The 26,822-nt window shown below is 39.0% G+C and overlaps 1 protein-coding gene across 1 annotated transcript in view; it reads right to left on the minus strand.

Moving 5' to 3' along the window:
* Positions 1-2,787: 2,787 nt before the first annotated feature.
* Positions 2,788-26,822, minus strand: part of EML4 (echinoderm microtubule associated protein like 4) — a 37,205-nt gene continuing 13,170 nt past the window's right edge. The window contains exons 7-18 of the mRNA XM_008950338.1: positions 26,326-26,460; positions 25,972-26,107; positions 23,976-24,127; positions 22,369-22,494; positions 22,119-22,250; positions 21,432-21,499; positions 15,728-15,816; positions 14,437-14,534; positions 10,022-10,109; positions 8,690-8,788; positions 4,256-4,386; positions 2,788-3,485 (exon numbers count right to left, since the gene is read on the minus strand). Of these exons, the coding sequence (XP_008948586.1) occupies positions 3,030-3,485; positions 4,256-4,386; positions 8,690-8,788; positions 10,022-10,109; positions 14,437-14,534; positions 15,728-15,816; positions 21,432-21,499; positions 22,119-22,250; positions 22,369-22,494; positions 23,976-24,127; positions 25,972-26,107; positions 26,326-26,460 (1,710 nt within the window). The 3' untranslated portion in view covers positions 2,788-3,029. The remainder of the gene's footprint in view (positions 3,486-4,255; positions 4,387-8,689; positions 8,789-10,021; positions 10,110-14,436; positions 14,535-15,727; positions 15,817-21,431; positions 21,500-22,118; positions 22,251-22,368; positions 22,495-23,975; positions 24,128-25,971; positions 26,108-26,325; positions 26,461-26,822) is intronic.

Consider the following 26,822-nt stretch of genomic DNA (forward strand, 5'->3'; position numbering starts at 1 on the left):
AACTCCATCAGGTTCCTCTCCACCCAGATCAGGTTCCTCTCCGCCCAGGAGAAGCATCACAGTATTTAACATCTTAAATCCAGAATAAGCTTATACTTTATGATTTCAGAAGCAATCTTCTGGCAGAGCCCTGAAAGGCAGGCTGCACATCTCATCAGGACATTACCTATTTGTAATCCCCTGCTGCCCATCAATTAGCTACAGCAGGATAACGCTAGTAGGCTACTAATCAAAAACAGAAAGGGGGAATGTCATAAAACTTTCAAAAAGTAAACAAGATGGATATTTAGGATACCAGCATTATTCATGATGCTGAATTACCTGGTTTTTAGGCAGTCTAGGAGGTACAAATAAAGCACAAGTTAAAAGTTTCTTCCAAAACCCCAGAACCAGGCATGGAAACTGTGATCACCACATCCACTTTATATACAGAAGAAACCAGAGCAGATATGGACAAAGACAACACAATGTATTATTTTGATTATTTTATTTTTTTTTTTTTATCTTCAAAATTTTCTGCCTTGAGACAGGAATGCATGATAGATAGAAATGGCTCAAACATCTTCACATGAAACACTCTTAATCATAATTCATTCACAATTATTTTTCTAGAACATCTACAGTTATATTATCCCACCCATTTCCATCCATTATCACAGATTTAATTATTTGTTAAACAGTAGTTGCCAGCAATTGAAAGCTGTAAGGCTTTTTGCATATTAGTAGAGTCTTCTGAACTACAAACACAAGAATATCACAACTATAACTCTCACTTTACATGGCAACCCCAGGTGACAGATGTTTCAAGAAGAAATGTGTTGCTTATGTGGAGTTTATAAAAATGACAGAGAGAGCTCTGTGCCTCGTTCGCTCTGAAATCCTTTCTCCTTGACTAAGATTATTTTCTAAACCTACAGCAAATTCCTCATTTGGAACCAAGAACTTTGATGAGTTGACCTTGCTATTTGGCAGATTTGCAAGTCAGGCATACTTAGAGCTCTCCAGTAAAACTCTATGTACTGAGCACAGTTTGAACAGATGTGTTGCTTGGAATCCGTTTCTCCCTCCGTCTGAAGGGAGCTACTTTGAGGTTTTCTGGAACTGTTGTAAACAAGAGGATATTTTTCTTAATATATATATGTGTGTGTATATATATATATTTATATATTTTATATATAAATGTTCTAAATGTCCTTTGGGAGTCCATTTGTTTTTAACTTTCCAAATGATGACTAAATACCTGATCTGTAGCATTTCTCCTGAGAAGATACTAGTAGGGAATGACAGTTTTGATGCACTTTGGAATGGCACAATCACGTAAACGCTTGCACAATTAAGACTTATGAACTCATCCAAAGTTTCTAAACATGATATTCTAACTAAGAACTAAAATACCAGCACAATGCAGCAAGTTAGAAAAGAAAATTCTATGTAATCAAAATATAAAACAAGTACACGGGAAATGGATATCTGACAGTAAACCTACCTGTTTAAAATAGGAAACATATGCACTTAAGAAAAAAAAAACCTATCTATCTGACAAACTTTGTAAAAAAGTACTTTCCAAATGCATAACAAATGCCAAGATATCCTGTAACTGGCCAGGTATAGCCACATGAGAGCTGCATGGCTTAGAGCAACCCAGGGAGGGGTGGGGTGGAAACAAAATTCACAAAAAAACAATAGATCAGCAAGTTTAAAATGAAAAAAAAAAAAAAAAAATCACATAGTCATCTAAATTACTGTATGCTTACATCACAACTTCTAAAGGAGTCAGAGGGAAGGGAAAAATAAAAAAGGTAGAGATTGAAGTTTAATGATTCTTAGAGTTGCCTCTAAAAATTCAGAAGAAAAAAAATTATCAACTTAATATACTAATCCTAAGCACCAATTTAATAATTTAAGTTAACTGTATTTATATTTCTCCTACTAGGGATGGAGCAAGTTCTGCTTGAAGGCTTAAAGTTTAAGTCTGGAGCCCCCATCTGACTTCTGTGTTCTTGCCACGCCTCCTCTGCTGTTCACATCAAAGTCGCTGTAAAGACTCTCTCTTAAGCTTCAAATTCTCTAGGCAAGCAATTCTTTGAAGAGACAATCACATCCTACAGTTTATATCAACTTTCAGGTCATGAAAAGTGAAACACACCAGTGTTTGGCTAGTCTGTTATTCAATAGTCTGTGAAAATGGAACAGCAGACACCATCCCCCAATAGGATTTGCCTTTAGAACTAGCAGCACCCAGGGCAGACCAACGGTGAACACATCCAGACTCCACCAGGAATTAGTAGTGTTAGAAAATTGCATATCTGTTAGATCAAGAAGGCATTGCCAGACACGTGGCATCGTTACATTGTTTTTCTCTATTTTTCTCTTAAGAAAAAACAAAGGAAAACAGCCCTACAAAGAGCTTTTTGTTGTTTTGCTTATCTTTGCACCTGGAAAAAGCAGCACAGTACTCCCCAGCTGGAACAGCTCAGTGCTTCCCATCAGCTTAGCTCTTTCAGAAAGCACTTCCACATAGTTAAGGTGGTCTACTTCTCTCTTAAGAAAAAACAAAGGAAAACAGCCCTACAAAGAGCTTTTTGTTGTTGTTTTGCTTGTCTTTGCACCTGGAAAAAGCAGCACAGTACTCCCCAGCTGGAACAGCTCAGTGCTTCCCATCAGCTTAGCTCTTTCAGAAAGCACTTCCACATAGTTAAGGTGGTCTACTTCAGCTAATTCTCAGAGCTAAGCTTTTTTTTTTTTCCAGTCTATAACTCATGCCACTTCCTGACAGCAATTTCAGAACTGAAATGGATCTACGGTAATGTCTACTACTAACTGCAACCAGATCTTGACACAGACTACCAAGCCAGGCCCTTGGGACGGTTCCACACGTTGAACTGAAGCTCAAACTAAAAAAAAAATCTCACTGCAACTCAAAAGCTGGAGTGGTCATGAATCTCAGCTACCTCTCCCTGTCTGAACCCTCACCCTGTAACGAAAGCACGCGCGCCACGGGAAGGTCACACCCGCCCGCGCTGGGGGCGTTAAGACACGGGGGAGTCCTCTTGGTGCTCCTCAGTGAGCGTGGATCCACTGTGCTCCTCACTCAGCTCGTGGGAAGGCTCCTCATAGCCCGGCTCGGCAGGATCCAGGCTGCTCCCCTCGCTCTGCTCCTCGCTCTGCTCCTCTGCAGACTGCTCCAAGTTGCTCTCCAAAGAAGCCGGAGAGCTGCCAGTGACGCTTTCGTTTTGGTTCGTTTCACTGAAGGGCTGTGGGAGAGGGGCAGGAGGCTGTACACTGTTTTCACTGGCAGGGAGGGGCGCTCTGGGCGCGCCGACGTCGACACCAATGTCATTTTGTGGCAGGGTTATCTTCTCCACAAGTTTCCACTGAATAATACTCATGTCTTTCCCTCCAGTTGAAATCAAGTGGCCGTCGCTACGGGTGAAGCTGACGTTTGTCACATGGCTGCTGTGAGCACTGTACTTGTGACTTGGAGCCTAGGGAAAACAAGCAGAGAGATAAAACACATCGAATCATAGAATCCTTTAGGTTGGAAGGGACCTCCAAGATCATCAAGTCCAACCATTGAGCCATTAGGGCTCTCAAGTCCTCTGCTAAAACAGATCAGAATCTGTCAGGGCTGGAAGGGACCACAAGGATCCCCCAGTTCCAACCCCTCTGCCATGAGCAGGGACACCTCCCACTAGATCAGGCTGCCCAGAGCCTCCTCCAGCCTGGCCTTAAAGACCCCCAGGGATGGGGCCTCAACCACCTCCCTGGGCAACCCATTCCAGGGTCTTGATTAAAAGAGCACATGATACCAAAATCTAAAACTACTACTATTTAGTCCTCCAAGAAGGCTCTTTATTCCCATGCAAGTAAAGAATTATATTTATATTAGGTCTCCCTGCACAACACATCCTCTCTTCCTGAGGCTTGTACCTTGGGATAGATTGAGACCTTCACACAAAAAGTAATGGACCTAACACCAAGGCCAGCAGACAGAAAGCAGCAAGCCCCAGAGGCTTTAGAATTTAAAGGTAACTATTGCCACTTCACTTTTAGGTATATTATATTTTGTATTATTTTCTATTTTATATATAAACTTCCTGGGGAAAGCTATGCTGTAGTCTCTAGCACTGTTCTCAGGTGTAAATGAGCTGTTTGGCTGCCAGGTTCCAAAACAACCAAGCTGTAAGCACATGTCTGGCAAGGAAAGCTTTATGCAATGCAAACAAGCACATAGACTAGACTGCTCTAGACTTACCTTTGGCTTAGAACAGGGGTACTGAAAGAGATGGACCTTACAAAAATCATCAGCAACCGCTATCACTTTTCGGTTGTGGGATCTGACCAGGGCATTTATGTCTGTTCCATCTGAGCCTTCAGGCCAAACTCCTAGGAGAGAGCAGAGCAGATATTTAGTGGCAGTAGTTTTAGAAGCAAATTAAAAGATAATCCATAAATAAAATATATAAAGCTGTGAGAAAAGGTACAATTAAAAAAAACCCCACCACAATATGCACTGAGTTTTGCTAGTGCAATACTGCTCCCCCACTCCCTGCTCTCCCCAAATCTTCAGCCAGGATAACCTCTTGGGTTTACTACATGTCTCCTGCTCAAAACCCCATTCTTGTTTAAAGCTCATCTTAGGAATAAGTTTGCTGCTAAAACTAGCAACTCTGAATTTAATACTTTTGTTCAGGCACAAATATTTTGTGCTGTGCACAAATATTCAGGTACTGCACATTATGCAGCTCTTTCTTTTGGGTTTATTTTGAATCTTACTATTTGCACGATTCAGAGGAGACAACTGATGGATGATATTTCACACAGAAACTCAGGCTGTATTAGTTTCATAGATGTAAGTGCTGTCAAGTGCTTAAGTACAATTCAATATGCTTTTAAGTGAAAAGAATGACACAGAGATGTCTAGACGAAAGAATAACAGCATTGCCTGGATGAAAAGCACTGAACAAATTGGGGAGAGGGGAGGCTCTAGTTTTAACCAAAAAATAAAGACCCTAGAGATTCCCATAAGAAAACTGAGGATTCCCACTTGCAAGAAAAGCTGGGCAAAGGTAAGCAAGGGGTTCTAAGATACTAATTTATGCCAAAGGTACCGTATTTTTACAGCTCAAACTTGGGTTTCTGATTAGTTCAGAAGTTAGGAGGAATTTTCACCCCTCATCCCAAAAACTGTGTGTCTGATGGACTGAGAGGGATGTTCATCATCAGACACAAAACCACCTTCTTCCTCCCTTATAATCACTGACTTTGGAAGAATAAAAATCATATGCTATTATTTTAACACAGCACAAAATGCTGACTTAGAATTGCCTTATCTTTTTTTTAACTCCCACACTATCTTTTCTTGTTTTTAAGCAAAATGGGAAATGGCATTTAAAGTTGGGAGTTTTTTCCATTCTTCAGTGGGTGGAGTGAGAACTTTATTTTCTCTGAAGAATAAGAAAGGCAGCTTGTTAAGCTCGTTGCAATGCCAATAAGCTACATTGTAGGGTGATTTACTAAGACATGGAATGCTAAGGAAAACATTCAGATACATTCTAATGCTCTCAGGTCCATTAAATCAATCTGAAAAATACATACTATTTAAGAATTTTCAAGTAGCTCAAAATAAATTAATTTTAACTTTAACCTGCATTCTATACATAAAATACTTTCTTCAGGGAGTAATCCATGAACTTCAGTTTCCTGAAGTTTCAGCTACCACCTTAGGCAGACTGGGCCAAACAGCTATGTAATTTCCTTTCCTTATTAATTTAAGGTTAAAAAGACTAATATTCAAGACTATATCTCTTATTAAACATCTTTTGTGTTCATAAATTCCTTTAGCAGCTATAAAGAAAGGCAAGACAACCCTTTGTTGTAAGACAACAGAATTTGTTTTCTGTGTATCAGGCAAACATGGAAAAAAACAAGACATTGATATTACCAGGTTCTTAGTTCTTAATAACTAAAAATAGAAGAAAAAAAAAAGACTTTGTTCCTGGGTACAACAGAATCACTTCACTTTTAATAAATTCTGCTAGTCACCAGTAAATCTCTCCAAAGAATCTGCTCAGATGAAACTGTGGGAAACGTGCAGTAAATGAGAGAGTGACTCCAAGTGCTCTGGGTGCAGAATGATGATACTGCTGAGCCAACACAGCACCACCAACTGCCAAAAAAGAGAGATGCTATTCTCATCTAACTGTGCATTTCCATCCTCTCTCTCCACTGACAACAGTGCAATGCATGAGACTACAGACACGCTGTCCACAGAGCTAAATTAGTAAAACACATACCCCCAGAGCCCAAATGCCATAAATTTAAACCCTCTCTCCTGAACATCAAAGTGAGCAGCTCCCAGCCTGTTTGGATCCCTGAGCCAGCTGACCCTCGGGTCAAAGCCAGACTTCTCCTCTGGGCAGCAAATATCTGCTAGGTTGGCTTAGCTGCACTGTCTGATTTAATGGGAAAATACTTGCCTTTGTCTGAAAACCAGATATCATCTTAAGATTCAGCAAAGGGTGTCAGAGTACCAGACAATAGACTATTAGTGCATGATGAATCTTGGCTAGGAAGTTTATATATATTCTGTTCTGCCCCAGAATAACACCACATTATCTGCTTTATCTAATTTACTCCCCAGTCCTCTGGCACACAAGATATTGAGAGCAGTTGAGACTAATTAAACTTAATCCAGAGTGGTTAAAGGGTGTATTAATCCAAAGGGGAAAGGGAATGCAGACAGGATCAGCAGACTTATCTCCCTTTTTAAACTAAAATGTAAAAAGGCTTCTCAAAACAGTGGTTATGGGAGGTGCTTGTCTCCAGCCTGGCCCTAGTCACCAGCAGCTTCTATCTGACAGCTGTGAAAGAGACAAAGCCAATGGTCTGGATGTGAAACCAAACTCCTTCTGTACTCCTACACCTCATCCCCTTAGATGAGGAGTAAAGGACACTTCTGGGAAAGCACTGGGATTCAGAGAGCTGCTCCTCTTACTCCATCTACTCTACCACCAAATGTAGAGGTGAAGGTTCAATAGCAACAGAGCCATCACCTGCTAAAATTTATGTTTCTGGTAAGTTGAAGTATTCTGCATAAAATGTGAAATGGCTTCAGCTCCAAGGCTATTCCAGAAGGAATACTCAATCCTTACAAAGTATTTTCATTGCTCCTGAAGAAAGGCATCATATTTGCATGACAGTTGTGCTTTTCACTTCCTCTACAATCTCCTGAATCTTCTCATACTCCTATTTTAAAAGCATTTTAAAAGAGGCATTTGTGTTGCACTATTATTTCAGTTACAGTAGCAAAGAGTGAGGAAATGCTGCTGTGGAGCAATTTCTTGTCACCCTAGGCTTATATGCACAGAACACGAGAAGGAAACAGCCATCCACTCATTACTTCACCCAGACAGACTGAATAAAAACAAAGATCCAACCCTGTTCATGGTTCTCAGGCTAATGGGAGACAGCATTTTCATCAAACTAGCAATTAGCAACAGGATTCAGCTCCAGAAACAGCACACTCCTGTTTATTTCTGCCACCTACCTCAAGCTCCAAACAACTCAAAAATATTTACACAGTTTATCAACCAGTCAGCTTCCTTCTCTGATGCCTTTATTTTTCTGCTCTGCCCAGAATTTTGGTAACCAGAAAGGAAACCAAGCCTGGTTATAAAGCACCAAATACCCTCTAGCCAACAAGTATGCTACCCAAGAGTGTTAGCCCACATATCAACTGCACATGACAGCTCTAAAATATGCATGAAAGGTGTCAGATGCTACAGAAACCACTCAGACTTAACTGATTTCCTTCTATTCTTTATATAAACTGATATTCAAAGCTCAACTCCCAGTAGCTGTGAAGAAAAGATTTGTAGATCTGTCACCTCTGAAGAATCTACTGATGTACCTCCTTTTGATGTTTCCAGCAACGTGAAGAGCAGAGGCAGCTATCTGATCTCAGCAGTGGAAGCAAGGCTTTCAACATCTGCTAGCACACAACTTGGTTGTACAACACTGACAGGCTGAATCATATTTTTCAACCCCTCACAGAGGGGCTCGTTTTCATGGCCAACAGAGCTGCCTTCAGCAAATGCACTTTGAGAGTGTGACCCAACAGTTCAAACTGCACTATTAAAATCGTAGCTGTCAGCTTTGCAAATTTTTTGTACATTTAAAAAATAAAATGCTTAATCTTTAAAGTATTTTTACTCTTTAGAAGCAGTGTGTATTACTCAGCTTTCATGACAGGTATCACAGTGCTGCCATGATTTTAAATCACCAACTATCACCCACACTCACATAGTCTTGTTCCTATCCCAAAACAAGGTAAGCAAGGGAGAATGCACACGTGCCATATGAGCACCTTAAAATATCAGCTTTTTGCTGCAGTGCTAAAACACAGCAGAAAAATCAAATCCAAAATATCAAGACTAAATAGAAATCAATTGTAAGCTGTCTATAGAACATCCAGTGCTCTGTATCACAGACAAGTACTGTGGGTCAGTCTCTTTGCTCTGTCATCTCAGCATTACCCTCCACAATCATTAACAGCATAGATATAATGACAAATTGAAGCAAAAGAAAACATACCCTCAACAATCATTAACAGCATAATGACAAATTGAAGCAAAAGAAAACAAAAGCATAGTGTGAATAGCTTAAAAGCAAGACAAATGGTGCTTACCAAACACTTGGAAGCCTAGCACACAAGTGTATGTTGTCCAATCTATATCCTTACAGTCAGAACGATTCCTGATTAGCTTACAGCCACTTGGAATGTCCCCTGTAAAAACAGCAAACAATGAGTTATGCCATATTAAATTATATTGACATGTGTGCTCTTTAAAGGTGCTAAGACAGTAGATAACTGCATCTTATAACCCATCTGGAATCATACTGTAGAGGCAGACAGACCAATACCTTTATCACATTCCAAATACTTGAAGCTCTACTTCAGATACTTCTCATTTCCTTCTTCAGATCAGCACACCTCAAAAACACTTCCTTGCAGCTTGAGTCCCCTGCTACCTACTCTATGGAATGCTTTAATAGTCTGTAACAGAATAATTTATCCTTCCTACGAGCACCACTGATGGGCTAAAATGCAATCATTCAGGAAGCTCTGCTTTTGAAACAGTGAGCAACTACTACTAGAGTAGCCTTGGACTGCTTTTCAGCTTCTAACTAGGAAAGAAAATATTGTCCATCACCAGCCCAGTACTAACAGGTCACAGCTCTTTGCTTCCCTATATATAGGCAGTTATTAGCACCAACACTTCCTTTTGGTAGATTGAGATATTGCACGACCCAGATTAGAAACCTAAGTTGTGAGAAGCAGGAAGAACATGTTACAGTGACAGATTTTTAAACTGCTGGCCCTGCTTGCCCATACAGCAGAACTACAATCCTCTTGGATCTAGTTAAAGCCACAGGAAGACAAGAATATAAAACCCAATTTAAATCCAGACTGCTATGCACTATGCAAGTTGAAATTTTGACATTACTACTATATATTAAATTCATATTTTCACATATTAAAGAAGACAAAACTAAAAATGTTATTACCACTAACTCAATAAAGTACTATTATTGCTTTGCTTAGTTTTCAACACCATTGGCCAAGATAAAGTTTAACAAAAGAAACCTCAGAAGAGTGGCATAGACCCTCTGATTTTATTCCCCCAAAATAACTGGTGTTGTTTACAATAATTAGACAACTGTATATGTTGTTTTCAATCCACAGAACTTTGGGCCAACATGAAAACGTAGTGCCACTTGTTCTGTATATTTTACACTGTTAAACTGATTTATGACCTTGTAAAGAAGTAAGCTATATTTGGCATTGCCCTTAGGTAATACACAGCTCTGAATAACATCAAGATATCAGGTTGCACAAGTTCAAACTGGTTCCTTTGTCAGTAAGCATTTTGTACAGTCCCAATCAAAAAACACTCTTCTAAATATTCTGACAGCTAATACATACTTCTGTTTCCAGTGTATTTAATGTCATACTTACAGTATAGTATTTCATAGTCTCCTGAGTTTGACATTATATACTTGTTGTCTGGGGACCAGTCAAGGTGTGTAATATAGCTGGAATGTCCCTGGAGAGGAATGCAGTAAGAGCAATGTGAAACACTTGAATTCAAACAGAAGCACCCACAGATGGGATGGCTAACAGCAAAGGAGCACCTCTCCACCCACCCCAGCTCTGCTGCAGTTAACTTGTCCTCCTTTAAAGGCTCCTTACTCCACAGGGCCACACTTGCTAACAGCTAAACAAACACAGGCTGGGCATCCTGCCTCTCCCACCACATGGTGGGCTCCTCACTTGTAAACCGTGTCCCTCTCAGACCCCAGAATGATTTACTCCTAGAAGGTAGGTTGCTAAAATATGGATTAATACACATTTGTACTTGAATTAAGAAAGCATACAATGCTACTAATAGATAAAGGCAAGTAACTTGCAGAGGATCAGTTTTAGATTTCAACAGAAATGTGACAGATAGGACTCTATTTTCTCTATTAATTCAAAATTTCCATTAAATGTACCTGCTTTCCAATAACCTTTGTTCACCCTGAAATCTTGAGATACCTTGTTTATCAACCACTATGTAAAACTACAAGCTCAAGGACTGCTGTTACAAGAACACTCAGCTTTTTGAAAGTTTTCTGCTGCATTTCTTACACTGCAGGCATGTGAGCACCAGCTGTGAAAGGAGTCTTCCCTATAGCTATGGAGTCTTCTATGTGAGAATCAAAACACTTTGGCCTAATTGCTTAGCTAACAACATCAAGAGCACACTGAGGGATAAACATTCATCTTTGGTTTTGAGGGAATAGCTAAATGCAGCTGTTTAGAGTATTTTTCCAGTGCACGAACTCTTTTGGTAGTAGTAATAACAATAATAGTAATAATCAAGCTATGAAAGGCTTCAGAGAAGCCACGAATTTGTGTAAGGGAGGAATAAATGTTTTATCTGCAGAGGAAAGGGTAGCAAATTAATAGAAATGACATTATGTCACTCTTTTCATCCTCCACCTGTCCACTTCTCTACTGCTCCTTTTTCCCTTGTAAGACATCCTTAGCCCCTTCTTCCTAGTCGTTCTGACAGGCAACAAAATGCCACTTTCTTGACTGACAGATACCAACTCATCTCCCTCTCTGAGGGCATTATGATGTCCCTCAACCCCCCACAAGGTCTCTTGGCCCAGCCCACACTGGCTGCCATGCCACCACCCACCATGCCACCTTCCTCTCTAGAGAACTCTAAAAGATGCTGATTGCTTCCAGAATTACACGTAGGAATACACCCTGGGACGCTGTGCCCAGGTCCTCTGTGAGAGATTGCAAAAACATTGAGAAAAAGCTAGCCTTTAAGGTTTATTTACTTATGAGCAAGTTTCTGCTTCCAGCAGAGGAACTGTGTATTGACATAACTGCTTTGCAGTCATGGGTGGGATATCTGATATCAACATGCAAGCTTGGTATTCTGAAAAAGAAATAAATGCACAATTGGCTAGGATTTTTTCTCCCCTCCTTATTTTCCAAGCTTTCAAATTTGCACGAGAACTCCAACACGGAAAAGAACCGGTCAGTCATTTACTAAATCCTGCCAGACATTTGGCAGCTGTTAAAATTCCTGGGGTGGAGGGGGAAGGAACAAAGGAATTGGCTGGGGGCTCCGTGCTGCAGAATCCCTTCAGGCGAGTGATTGCTGAACGATGAACTGGAACATAACCTTGTCGTAATACTGTCAATAGAAGGATCCTATTTTCTCCTAAAATCTGTCTCTGGTAGCAGCCCACCAATTAGGCAACATTTTACTCTTTCCTTTTCTGTACCTTTATATGGAATGAATGTAATTCCTCATATTATCACTGGCTAATAAAACTGACTAAATGGAAACCCACTCCTTCATTGGCAATGCTTATCTGTTTTCAGCCTTAAGTGGTGCAAGGGCTGAAAATGCCCACGGGCACACTAATTATTTCAGGATAACTCCAGTGTATCAAATATCTCAGCGTGGCTGCCCACGTGGCTTCACCCCACAGCCCTCTTGGTAAATGCACAGCACTTGCTTCCCCTTTGCTAACAGATCCCTCTGATGTAAGGCAAATAGAAACAGCATCAGCTACCCTGGAGCTGCTGACAGGCTGGAAGTTCATACCCCAGCCCATACCTCCACATTGCTGTCTGCATAGCTGGAGCCCTCAAAAAACAGCTGCACTAGTGGGAATGGTTGTTTCAGCTCATCTGAAATTCCTTCTGATCAGAACCAACACTACCCCTCACTGTGGAAACAGGCTCACAGGTCAGAGAGTCTCCTCTGCGACAGCAGCAGACAGCCTGGTGGTGGCTGAAAGGTGATTTAAATATAACAGTGGGCACGCAGCCCTTGTGCACAAGCTGATGCTGGTTCAGTAGATAAAATCCTTCTGAAAGCATTCATCTAATGTATTGAAGCTGGAAGAAACAACCAGAAGCTGACTACCAGTTAGGACTGAGTCATACTACTTGGAGGTCACCCGTGAGGCTCTGAAGGAGAGGATGCCAGAAGGACGCGTTGCCAGCGCCCCAGCGTCGCCCAGGAGAGTGCTCCAGGTCCTGAGCATGCCTGGGTGTCTCCCTGCTGGCATCAGCCTGGCACTGGCCACCACCACTGGCAGGGGCAGAGGGAAGGGGCAAGGTGCCCAAAACCAGATCAGCAGCCTCGCCATGAGCTCGGCCAGCTAAAGGGCCACCGCCTTCTGCTCAGGCTGGAAGGGTCAGGGGAGCTCGGCCCCAACAGAAATGAAGTTGCTAATTTTGGCTTCTGCACAGTCACTCAAACTGAAAAAAATGGTTAACAGGAATCTGCTCTGAAGCCTTAATGCTCCTGCCTAAATATAACAATGCTTACTTCTCCTATCCTAATTTAAAAAAAACCATCTTTGTGTCAAGGCCCAGGGACAGACAGACATCCAGATGCTGGTTTAAATTACAATGTGCTCTCTTCTGATACATAATACATGTAATATACAGAAATAAACGACCTCATACATCTTCAGAGAGCTCAGAGAGACCTTGAAGTACATAGCAAGCTAAATATTACATATGTTAAGATTAGTCAGCTCAGACTGATTTTATTTTTTATGGTTATAAAATGAGTGACAGGACGAAATGCTGTATTGAGGTGCAGTCATCTGCTGCAGTCCCCACCAGCCCCACTGCAGCCCTGGTCTGACCTCCCTGTAGGCTCAGACCTTTCCCTGCTGCCTGGGAAGGCTGCAGATCTGATTTCTCCTCACAAGACCCTTGTGCTATTGTCTAAACCTGTCACCATCCTGCTCAGGGGCTGCAGGACACCTTGGCTCACCCTGCATCACAACCTTGCCCCTACCCTTTTACAGCACGGGGTGTCCTCAGCTAAATGATGGGCAGAAGTCTCTCAAAGATGCCACACAAGGCACTAAAGGACTGCCTGACATTTATTTGTTTCCCCTAACCATTTCCACTGCAAATCTTGCATCAAAAGTTGTAGGGGAAAAAAAAACCTCTTAGACATAATAAAAAAACCAACCCCCTCCTAATATAGCCTTATGGTCCCCTTACCTCTTATCTTGAAATTAACCAAGCAGCTTGAGAATTTATCTTATTTTCAAAACTAAAGAAATTCAAGTGACAACAAACATATGAAAAGTGTTCTGAGCTGGGGATGCATTCCTTAAAAGAAACATTTCACATTTCAAACATGAAACCTATTCTTATGATATCATTTGCAAATCCCATTAAGGTTCAGATGTTTATATAAACATTGCCACTAACCTACAGAGATAGCTGAAATTAAGGCCAGGATGTTAGAATATGAAACACTTAAGGAAAAAAGTGTCTTTTTAGTACTAGGACAACCTCACCTAAGTGTAAGGACTAATATAAACTCCACTCCTTGTGCTACACTTAAGATTTCCTGGGCCAGAAATTTATTGCTAATATATCTCCCAATTCCAAATTGTGCAGTAAAAATTACAGCTGAAAATAGTGCATATTGGCAACCTTCAAAATTACATATTCTAATGAAATTCCAATATCTTATGTTGGTCTAAGGAGTACTTTATCAATAGGAAGAGAATATCTGAAAAAAAAATGATATTTTCTTGGGAGTTTTCACTTATAGGTAACAAGCCAATTATCCATCTTACTGGTAACTTCCCATTTCAAAGAAAAAGTAAGTAGTCTGAAAAATTAGTGATATTTGGTGCTGCAGTGTTCACTTAACTCTAAGAGTTGCAGTACACATCAGAGTTCAGTTTAAAATCAATCAAATGCTGAATATAAGCAAAAAATGAAACAGAATGGCATCAACCCAGAGAAAATTCTACTGCTTTAACATTCTAGTGTATGGCATGAAAATGCAAGAACTGCTGATTAATATTTGCTCCAAAACTTACAGTGCATTTTCCATATCTGCTATATTTTCTTCCATTTTCTGTTACCACATAGAGGTAAATAAAGTTGTCATGGGATCCAACTGCAAGTAAGGTGCCATCTACAACACAAAATATTTGATATAAATTAACAGAATGTTTGTTTTCCAAATTTTAATTATTTCAGATTTACACTAGGACAATAGTCTTAATTAAACTACAGCTTACAAATTGTATTTAAGGATACATAACTGTTTACATCATGTTGTTTTTCAGTCAGTATCTGTTTACTTTGTGGGCATGGTTTTTGGTCAAGTTCTTTCAGTTCTGCTTTTTACAGGAAAGTGTCCAATGGACAGGGTATAAATCCTCAAATTGCACTGGATTTTCAGAAATTGTCAATGGTAGGCAAACTTGAGTTTTCTGCATCACAAAAAATGCAGAACAATATTTACTCTATAGTTAGCTTAGCTTTGGAGGTAGAGATTGCACATAAATCAGCACTAAATAATGTCTAAAGAAGTGGAGCATTCAACATTACAAGCAGTTTTCTAACGTGTTCTCTCCATTTACAAAAAAAAAAGTACATGGACAAGAGTTGCCTTGAATCATGATCAAACACTTCTAGTATCAATGATCATCAATGCTTTAAAACAACTTGCTGTGATTGGCAGATATGGCAGCAGTAGAAAAACATTTTGCCCACTGACATGGCACATTATCCAAAAGCAAACAAGAAACAGATTTACAAGACTGTTCTTCCAACCAGTTTTAACAGAGAGGAATCAGTCTCTGATGATCTGTCAGGTCACATCTGAAGAGAAGACTCCATGTAATCCCATAGCAAACACTTAGGCAGCTCTGAGTTTGACAGACCTGAGCTTAGTTTCATGGTTTTAATCAACTTTGAAATTAACTAAGAAGTACATTAAAATATTACTGAAGTACTAGGCTTTTCACAGACTTCTCTGTTACCTCGTAAAGTATTTAGCTGAGAAATTTTCATTTTTCTGGGAGAAAAGCTAATGTTTATTATAGCAGCACAGTTCAGCATGATGGAAAGGCTGGGAAAAGTGACTGTAACGTTTGCAGTTACAAACCTCCAAGATTTAGCATGCACAAACAAATCTGTAAGCAAGCACTCAATTATATACTAAGCATCAAAAATGGTTTGAGTGGTTTTTTTTGTTTGTTTTGTTTTTGTTTTCTTTCCAGAGTTCTGCCTTTTCTAGTAACTGGGGTGTAGTTTAACACCATTTAACAGAGCAGCCATCTCATGTATCAGCAGTTATTCCAAATGTACAAGTCTGCATACCTACTGAGTAGCGCATCACTGAGAGCTGCTCATTGCCATCAGTGTGTATTGAAACCAGATCTCTCGTTTCAGCATCCAAAACAAACCACCTAGAGAGAGAGGAGAATTCCAATGAGCATTGCTTCCACTAAGCAAAAAAATTCAAGCAAAAGAGCAATAATCACAGCCTGCCTTCCTCTCCTCATGCTAGCCCTCAAGGGCAGCACAGTGAACATCTGCTTTTAATGGAATACAGTTCTGGTTCACAAAGCAATGCAGATTTCAAATTCCCCCCCTTCCCCTTGAACACTAGTAATCACCAAAATGTCTACTGGATGATAAACATGCCACCAGATTGCTAATATGACTGCACCTTATCCTCCTGAAGCCTTAAGGCTACAGCTGAATTTTAATCTACTATTTCTCCCCCATTTTGAAGAACAGCTTTCATATAAAAACTGATCTTTCACTTTTTATCAAGCAAAGTTAAAAGAAATTTAAAAAATAAGTAGGAGGGAGTTGAAAACATTTCCATACTCATTTTAAACACAACGTATATTCTAGTTCAGTATTTTCCCTTCAGTCCTTTCAGTTTCTATGAATAATTTCATCAAACTAAGAAGGAATAACCACTTACTGTAAATTGATGGTTTATAAGATAGCTTTTTTGATTTTCTGCTTAGATTATTTTTAACTGAGGTAATTAACTGCATCTTTGCTTATTTAACAATAACTTTTAACCTGTTCTATTAGTTATGAGGCACATGTAAAAAAAATGAGGGGCCTGCACACTGAAATGGCCATTGAGAGCAAGATGGGCACGATCAGCTGAACCCAAGTGTTTTGCAATGGTTCTGCTCCTCACCTAACTCCCAAATATGGCAAACAATGAAAATTAATTAAAAATGTGTAGATACAGACATTTATATAGTGAAAATGTAAGATGTCTACATGGCTAAAGACACTAAAGCTATACTCAGAATTCAATTTTTTGCTCCAAACTTCTGATCTCAGAACCACGTTCGTACACCACAGCCACATTTCCATCCCTCGTGGCAAACAGGGAGTTCCCACACTGTGGAAATGAGTAAGGCAGTTCCACTCACTGCTTCAGAGTCAGCTCAGTGGAACACTGCTAAAGCTAGAGCCATTTATTCCATAACAAACTTCTACAACCCAAAATAAACCCCAGGAACAACAGCGCACATCGCTGCTCTCTACAGATGGAGATGAGAGCTCACCCAGTGTCCAGCAGCTAGGTGACTGGAAAGTGGCCTGGTCCCAGTGGCTTAAAACCAGCTTGTGGTCAGAGAACCACAGGAAAGCAGTTAAATGACATACACATTAAAAAAAACCCAGTCTCACATGCCATGGGCTGTTGGAGAATCTGTAAGACAGATGGAACTAGTGGAAAACAGCTAATATGTTTGCACTGGACAGCAGCAGAGACCACACTCAGAGTTCCTCTGCTGTAACCCTCTGCTGAAAGTGGACTTTTGATTTCCAATCTCTGCACTGAAGCTTTAAGGGTTCTCTGAACACAACAGGAGTTACAAGTTGTTGTTCTGTTTTAGTCCAAACCATGCCCTTTGACCTGCTAACTGCTTCACTAAAATGTTACCTGGCTGATAACCCTGGCAAGGGTGTGAATACTAAGGAACAAATCAAAATAATTTAAAACAAATCAACCAAACAGAACCACAAAAGAGTTTGGCAGGGAGGAAGGAGACAGTACCTATGCTGTTTTGCCACAGACAGAAAAAAAACTTCACTATGACAACAAAACTGCCCTAAAAGTATGTCCTGATGGGAGGACAATAGGAATAACACACATGAAGGCATCACTGAGTTTAAGTTATCTGTAAAATCTATTTATTTAGCCAGATGACACAGCATGATGTCTGTTTATCCCAAGCAACACAACTGAAGTGTTTGAACACAGAAACTGTTCATCAGCATAGTAATAACCAAAAGCAGCATTCTTTCACAAAGTGGATGGGTACCCCCTTCCCATGCCCCCTCATAGGTGACTGTGCTACACACTGCTTCTGTCACAGAGCCCAGGGGAGTACTGAAACATGTGTGTCCATAAATGAGCAGTGCAAGGCAGAGGTACTGCTGCAGCAGGGACATACCTGCATGTACTTGATGATGGCCCTGAGACCAGCTCTTCAGGCTGGTCCTTTGTGAGTTAGCTGAACCTTGTAATTTTCCAGTTAATATGTAGAATTAAAAGCACTAAAACCCTAAAATACAGCTGAAAAAACATGCAAACCCCTCCTGTTTAACTGAAAGCACAGTGGTGGTATTGTGTGGTATCAAATACAATGCAAGAGTGCACACAAATCCATTTGGCATTGGGAGATAGCATTTTGTGACATCAGTCACAGATACTAGCAGCCCTCTGAGCTGACCGTGGAAAGAGTTAGTGCACCGTGACAATTTTTGAAGTAATTTAAGAAAGGAAGCACTAGTCACATCTAGTTCAGCTGTTTCTTGATGCTTCCACAAGCTGTAATTGGTCATGCTCTCTTCTGTCTTCTAAGCTCTCCCAATGCCATGGCACACACTGCAATTGCCAGCAAGAAAGCCTGTCCCCATGAAACGCACCTCCAGTCTAGCAGCTACAGCAGTTCATCAGCACTCCCCACACAGGCCCTTCTCACAAATAGCTGGGGTTCAGGAGAGTATCTTCCTCCCAACATGAAGGTATGCAACATGCAAAGGCCCCTGAAAAAGTCCTGAGGGCTATGAAATGCAAAGCTTGGCTGCCAAGTGAACTTCTGATCCATAGATCAGATTAAATAAATGGATGAATGCTATCCCAGCTGTAAAGTGCCTCTTTTTCTTATTTTTACCAATTTTCCTCCCAATTGTTACACCAAAGATAACATGCTTGACTCGTTGGTCTTCTCATTCCTTTGCTTTAAAAAATACTAACCACCTATCTAAAGAATAGATGTTTTAGAAACAACACCCCTTAAACTATTCTCCTTTGGAAAACCAATTCTGACCCATGGCAGACAAATATTACAGACACTTCACATCTGTGAATACATAATTATTCTGTTTAAATCACTAGGGAAATGGTATTCCACACTACTAATATATTTTTGCACTTAGACCAGCAATTCCCACATTTAGTTAACACTCAATGTTGAACCTACATGGCATTAACCAGAGTGCACAAGTCAACACATCTTTCAAGATGGGTTCCTTGAGATATTTAGGCTTCTTCATCTTAATACCACAACAGATGCTATTGAGATTTATTCCACGTCAGCTCTGCTGACTGATTTAACTCCTTGTTACTCTGGTCTTGTCCTTCAGACTTCAGGTTTTTTAATAATGTTATTATTTTTGTATGAATTTTATTAGACTTTTTTTTTCCTGCAGTGCTTTTGAGTATTCATATGTACAGCATTCAAGACCTTCTATATGTTTATTCCCAGAAAGGTCTATCCCTGCAAATAATGCCACTGGCAGCAAGCCAAAAGGATCTGTACAGTGCCTCAAAAACCCATTTCTCTGATAGGGTTTGTGATTCCCAGTCATTTTTAGTTTTCCAGCTGTGCACTTCCAGCAAACATCAGGATCCACAAAAAGTATTAGTTCTGTCCAAACTAGACTTAATCCCGGACAACTGATGATCAGACACACAGCAGGTATTTAAAGAGGTGGTAACAAAACCTGCAGCAGACCACTTTCAGAAAGCTCCAAAAGGGAAATGATACTGAAATACTCATCATGGGAGGTGCTATGTGGAAAAAACACCAAAACCAAGATGTGTTGGCCTGATAAAAGCATACTACTGTGAAACAACACACAAGAGTGGCAAGAGAGGTACAAAATTCAGTTTTCTTCAGGTGTCACAATTTTAGCCATCAAACTCTACTTTCTCAAGGCTTCATTCCCTTACCCTGTCTTACTGATCTCTGTACTGGAAGCAGAGTGGCACCAGGCAGACACATCTATGAGTTGAATGAGTTTGAGTTTATCGAGTCCTAAAGTTAATTTAATATTTGCTTTAAGCATTTTGAGTTATGAATCAAGTTATTAAATAACTTGTTATAGGCCTGAGATTAATTCCTCCTAAGCTAATTGAGATGCATCATGAAGCCCTCATTCCCTGGGAAGTAACTTCTTTAGAGGAGGTTATCTGGCAGAGAAAGCAATGTGTGATACTGCTGGTGAGGCAGTACATTTAAAACTGGTCTGTTTATCTTGATTCACAGCCCCATTTATTTCTCATCCACTCATACACTTACCAGGCCTCATTTCAATTCAGTTTCATTTGTATATCTTAAACCTATGATTGAATCATGCAATTTCAGAATGCAATAAAATATAATTGTGAAAATATAACTGCTTAGTTTGAAGAACAAGGTATAGAAAAAAAAAAAACCAACAAATAAATAACCAGCACATAAAGCCATTAAGTTATCCAATGCAGTATAAACTAGCTGCCTCAAGTAATTTAAGAAATAAGAATTTTAACTGAAAAGTGCTGAACTCCAGAAGTAATGTTAAATGCTCCATGAGGAGAGAAAAAAGAAGTCATTCAAAAGCAAACAACAGGCTCAGTGCCTTGGCTGCTCAACATGCCTTGATTGTGCTTTGATCTAACTTCAAAAATGTCTAGTAACTACCAAGAAATGTAGCCTGACCACCTCTTCTCTTTTCCCTGTTTCAAGCACTATTAGGCCAGTATGTTCTGCTCTGTTTAATGAAACACTTGCTCAATTTAATGCTAGAATTACAAAGAGATGAAAAAAAATGCAAAGGTACAGTGTGGAAACCAAATATACAAGAGCTCAGCAAGATTTTTCTTAGAAAGGTAAACTATGTTTTCTAGCCTGATGTTACATTAATTAAACACTCAAAAAAATGCCAGTTTTCTTAAATGCACTATTCATTATTTCATCATCAAGTTGTCAACTGTGAGGTATAACTGAAAAACATAATAAAAATGATAGTAGATTTAATATCTGCTCCTCTCACCTTTCTAATTCTATTAATATCTTGTTTTTTCTTTTCATTTGTACTTGCTAAAAATCCATCCCATGAGATTCCTTTCTTGGGAGATGATACCAAGCAAGATTATGACTATGAATTAGAATAAATTTTTTCCACTACTGAAACAAGCCTGAGTTAAAACATCCAGCTTGTGTTTTGATAGCTCTGAAGTACACAGTGATGTCAGGATCTCAAGAAATTGAACAGCTCAATAGCATTTCATTGCAGCAATGGGCCATGTTGAATTTTCTGACACAAAAAACAAAATAGTTGCCTGTTCACTTGCCTCTCTGTGTTGACTTAAGAGGTTGCAAGTGTGTTGGATTTGGGAAAGAGATAGGTCTGTACTGTACTTGTCTTACAAACTAATGTAACACACACACACAATATTAAAATATATGACTCTTGTTGAAGCCAATAAGGAGTTCCCATGGAAAACCCTGGAAAAAAAGTTTTAAAAAAACCCCATCAAGATATGGGCCTTCATGAAAAGCAGATAAAAAAAACAAAGCAGCCTAGCAACAAAGTAACTCTTCCAGCTTCACTTAAACCATGTAAGAAAGATCTGCCCCTTCCACCAAGCTTTTTAGGTTACAGCACCTCAAGCAAAAAGAATAAAAAGCAAATTGATTGTGACATATAAGATCCATAGCATCCAATTGTCTCCTTTAAACCTTCAATCACCACCGCTCGGCTGAGAGGCCTTTACCTGCCCGAGTGCGTTCCTATTGCGACCACTGCTCCACTGGGATGGAAGTCAGCACAGTGCCCTGGCTCCTGAACAGAGAGACAAACACACCATTTACCTGCCTGCTTCCTTAGGGGAAACACCTCTCCCCACACCAAAGCTACCCTAAAATTCTGCTGTGAACTGACACAGGAAGAAACAATCAGTTAGCAGCACGTTTATAACCCTCAGACAGATTTTCTTTGAATTTATCAGTGACACACACAACACTACCTTCTTGAAAGTAAAAGCCTGAATTGCTGTGTAACACTTTTTCCTGTCTATGTAAATACTTTTGCTCAGGTATTAGGACAAAACTAGAACATGAAATGAACAATGACAGCAAGGAAGGACATCCAAAGCCAAACCTTGCATAACCGTATGGTTCTGATTGTTTAAATAACTAGGAAGAAAAATTAAACTAACAAGGACAAAGGACTCAATTCTATTCAACTTGGATTGTCAGAAAGGCATCAGACAATGGTGACCAGATTACAATCTGTACAATGTCTGATGAGCCTGGTTAAGGTTACCAAAGCTTCTGAGCAGCTGTTATTAAAGCCATAACTACAGTTATTTTTGCTTCTCTTGCAATCAGATGGGGCAAGGGTGTTGCAGAAAAGTGCTCCTTTTTCCAACTTCATATTTAACATCAAAGGGTTGACATACATCTAGCAGCCTGGTCCATTCCAGTGTGTGGTCCACAGAGTTCCACATGCAAACTTGCCTATCTTGGGCACACGTTAAAAATAAGTCTTTGAAGGGATGGGATGCTAGTCCCCAGAGTTCATCTGTATGACCCTGGAAAGAAAACACATATGATTTAACAACTGATAAAATAAAGACTCCCTTAAAATAACATCTTGGTAAGGAAAACCTTTACATTTTTGGGTTACAGTTTAAAAAATGTTGTGCTCACCTGGACCTCTACTACAAAACCATCGTTAAAAGTTCCTCGCAAAACAAAGTTTCGTGAAGTACCCACTAAAAATTGATCTGCTTTTCCTTCTGCTACTGCTCTGATTGTTCCATACTGGTCAGGAACCTAGGAAAAGAAATATCTGTAAAACCACATCATGCATCTTGACAGCCACTTATTTTTGAAGGCCACAAACAGTGCACAACACAGCACCAAAAATGCAGTTCTCCCAGTAAAAAGAAACAATCCAATTATGCCTACCCTAGTCCCAAAATCTACCTCATTTATTTGTTCAGTATAAACATACAAGACAATCTCACACCAAAACAATCACTGTTATGCCATTTCAATAAGTCTCAGCAGAAAAAAAATTACCAATTAAATTATGTGAACTATTAGATGTCAAATACATGGAACAAATGCACTCCACAACCTTACAGCTCATCTTACCAGGCTAGGAATAATAAGCAGTTCCTGTTTGCTTCTCAAAACACATTGTGAGAAATAAGAAAAATCTTGTAGCACACAGTAAATGCTTCCTGGGTTTCTTAATGTTTCCTCATTAGCCTTGAGGAAATGTTCATATGCATTATGTCACCAATGACTCTGAATTTTATTGTTTATTGCATGCTTGAATTCTAATTCACTGCTTTGTTTTAGAGTATGCATTTGGTTTTCTAAATTATTTATCTTTAGAAAATACACTAATATTAGCCATACAAGATAGAAAATCAATGCAATCATTCAGAAAATTCTCTGTCAGGGTTCTGGTAATATTTCCAAACATAAAAGGTTCCATTTAACTTAATATTATTAACCAAAGGGAAACAGAGACATTGTTATGAAGACAGCGTGTTACTTAAGCCTAAATTGTATATGATAGACAATGCTTGCTTACTCTCTGCCACATTTTCTAAAGTCAATACACAATTCAAGGTCATAAACTCTAGACAGAACTAAACATACATGTTACAGAAAAAAAAGACCTACAAATGGATGCTAGGTAAATGGAGTAAACCATTATTAGAACTCTTTAAGAAAAATACATTATTCCAAGAGGTCATTTTATGGTCGGAGGAAAAAAAGTGTTTTAAAATCCATAATGTACAACTTTTCCCAGTTCATTCCCATTTACTGCCAAATCACAAAGCCATACATGTACACTGAACACTGTTTAGAATAAAGTTAAAAAGTTCCTCAACACAGTTTATTAACCATTACCTCTTACAGGATACCTATATGTATACTATCAATTGTTTGCCTTATGTGAAAAATGTTATTAAACCCCTCAAATCCTGGTTACAGTCAAACTGAACAAGACCACGGGCAATACTAAAGAATAAAGATAAGTAAAATAAACTAAGGGTGAGCTAGGAGAATTTCTGTTCAACTTAAACAGAGGAGAGCTGACACCTCATATAGGCTCATTTCCAGGCTGACGAGGTAAACACTTTTATTATAAAAACATTGTCATCCACTTAAAAAGACAGTAGCTAGAAAATATTCTATCACCCTACCTACCGATGCTCCAAAGGATGGGGAGGGGTCTTGTCTTGCCAGTCAATACCTTGCTCAAAGCAATTTCCTTGTCACTCTTGCTCTCTTACCTCAATTTCCCTTTCAGGATTCAGATCGTGATCCCACAGAATGATCTTTCGGTCTTTCCCACCTCCAGTCAGCAGCATCCCATTCCTCATCTGACAGAGTGTGAACACGCTGCCATCGTGAGCTTTGATCTGTCTGCTTATCTGATAGACTCCTAGGTGCACAAAAAGAAAATAATAAAGAACACTGCTCATTTTTTTTCACCTGGGGTTTACAAGAAGCTGCACCTCTTGGCAGAAGAATAAAGTAACAACATATAATAAATAATTACACTTGGACTGTCAGCTTATTAGTACTGCAAACACAAGGTGGTAGTGTTTTCTTACAGGATAAAAAGATAAAACAAAGGGCCTATCTTTCCAAAATGAAACTTATTTGAGATTGATTGTCCTACAGCTTGTGAAGGCAAGAACAACAACTGTTTGCAAAATGCTTTCGTTTCTCTGCTATCCAAGGGAACACAGTTTTTCCAGATGCAGGAGAAACTGTCCTTTATAATTGCTAAATATTTAGCAAGTCCATTATTAGAAAAGAATTAAAGATATTTTATTAAAAGAAACCCAAAGACTTGTTGTCTATACTCTTATGGGAATAAAAAGCAAATTATTTATAGTAATGTTTCCAGAATGCATGAACCTAATATCTAATGCTGGATGCTGCCTCACTTAAAAATAGCACAACCAGCACTTGCCATCTCTCACTATAGCAGTCTACTCAAAGGAAAACACTAGGAAGAACAAGAGAAATGAGAAAATTAAACAACAAAAGGTAGCAAAGGAAGCCTTTAGCATCCTAATCAGGTCTTCATGTCGAAAGAACTGCTGTAGGAAAATATGTTTTTTTAAAAAGCAATATTCTGGTGGTTTGACACTAGTGTATTTTCAAATAGCAATCACAGAAAAAGCCTAAAACACCACCCAAATAAGTTCCAGCCTAACTTTGCTAAGTCTGCCTATGGCTCAAGTCAGTTCAAGTCAGCATGCTCTCACACTGGGAAAAATAATTTCTAATTATCTAGTTATCTAGTGTGATAAACAAACTAGAAGATCCCATATTTAATTAAGTTAATGTAAATAAATGTGCAATTCAATATCTTTTAAGATTACACTGGGAAGAGGTTATTTTTGCACAAGAACTTCAAAATTAAACATCAGCTAATTTGTTAAATTACTTTTCCATTGCAGTTAGCTTGAATGACAAGAAAAGAGATTTACCTACAAAAATAGACTTACCATTAAAAATGTACTTTTTACATGAACGTTTTCCTGGCATACCAGTTTAAACCAGAGTGTTTGAAATAGCTGCCAAATAAAATAAATTATCCTTGAATTTATAAGTTACCTTAGGGCTCAACTGTGCCAGGTTTGCATATATTGGGTAATGAATAATTTTCCTTTCTTTTTTACAAAAAGCTTTGCCCTAAAGAGGAACTTTAAAAGCTTTGCCCTAAAGAGGAAGTTTAACCCAAATTTCAAATAAGATGGGGTTTGAAGTGTATTTTACAGACAATACCTCAGTATCTGCTAAACCAGATACTGTTATTTATGTAATTGGTTCAACTATGCATCAGATTTTTCCTTCACATAAAAATTCTATCAACACTGGCTTCAACACTTAATGGTACTCCTCCAAGACTAAGCATGGTACAATGTAATGCTTAAGAGGCAAAGGTACCCTGCAGAATCCTCAAACTGATCCTACAGCCCTTTTCAAATCTCAGGATGAAAGGAAAGCTGATTAACTGCACATTTTTTTATATGCAAAACATTTAGATAAAGTAGTTTTCATTCATTTCAGGCACAGTCTCAATAGTTATTAAGCTCTGGGTTGCTCTTAGATTTGTAAATTCATGAGATTTGAAGTAGCTAAGTTCCACCTCTTCAGAACAGGAAGCAAACACCCTTAGGCTTGTTTCCCTATTCCTTTTCTAAAGCAATCCTTTATATTTGTCTTCTACAGCCTGTCTAAAATTTAGGATTAACTGTGAATGTGTCCTACCTTTAGGTCCTTTTCCTGGAGTAGATTCTACAGTAGTTTTGCCCCATATAAGTATTATCCCACCTGAGTCTCCAGTCACCACATCACCATTTCCCAAAAAAGCCAAACACTGAACAAATTTGGGTTTTTCATATTTCTGAAACAAAATAAGCAAAACAAAGGGATAACTGCTTGTACTCTTATGTAACCAGTCTAATGTACCCACACCCAAACACTCTGCATACAGGTAAGAATTTAACCTTGTTTGTTAACCTCTGATCAAACTGTACACTGTAAAAATGGAGCAAATTTATAGAAAGCATGAGCAGATGATTCCATTGATTTAAAACTGACTTGATATCAAGACATTCTTACCCCAAATATCCCTTGCTTCCTTGATAATGAATTACCACTCCAGGTCCAGAAAAAAATATGAGATTTACCACATGTTATTATGGTATTTGCATCAGTTGGATGGAATTCTACAGCAAGAACAACTTCATTTGTAGTCTGAAATAATAACAGAAAAAAAATACTTATTCAGATGGGACATTAACTACTAGAAACACATGTAAAATCCCAAGTTTCAGAACAATGAGGAACTAGACAGCTCATTGTATTCTTGGAAGAATTCATAAGTGTTTCATGTTAAATCAACTCTTTGAATGATTGCACATATAGTTTTATATATATCGATTTTTTACATTCATAAGAGATCTCTGCAGAACTTCAGTAGGAAAGTCAGGGCTTTACATCCACTTTTTAAGACCACAAAATCTTCTGACCTCTGCAATAGCTAAGATTTTTGCCATAGAAAGTGAATTATGTGTAGAAGGCTTTTTTTGTGTTGAAAACCCTGCTTGGTTTTTAGA

The sequence above is a fragment of the Merops nubicus genome, unplaced genomic scaffold (genome assembly GCF_000691845.1).
Source record: "Merops nubicus isolate BGI_N331 unplaced genomic scaffold, ASM69184v1 scaffold13392, whole genome shotgun sequence".
NCBI lineage: Eukaryota > Metazoa > Chordata > Aves > Coraciiformes > Meropidae > Merops > Merops nubicus.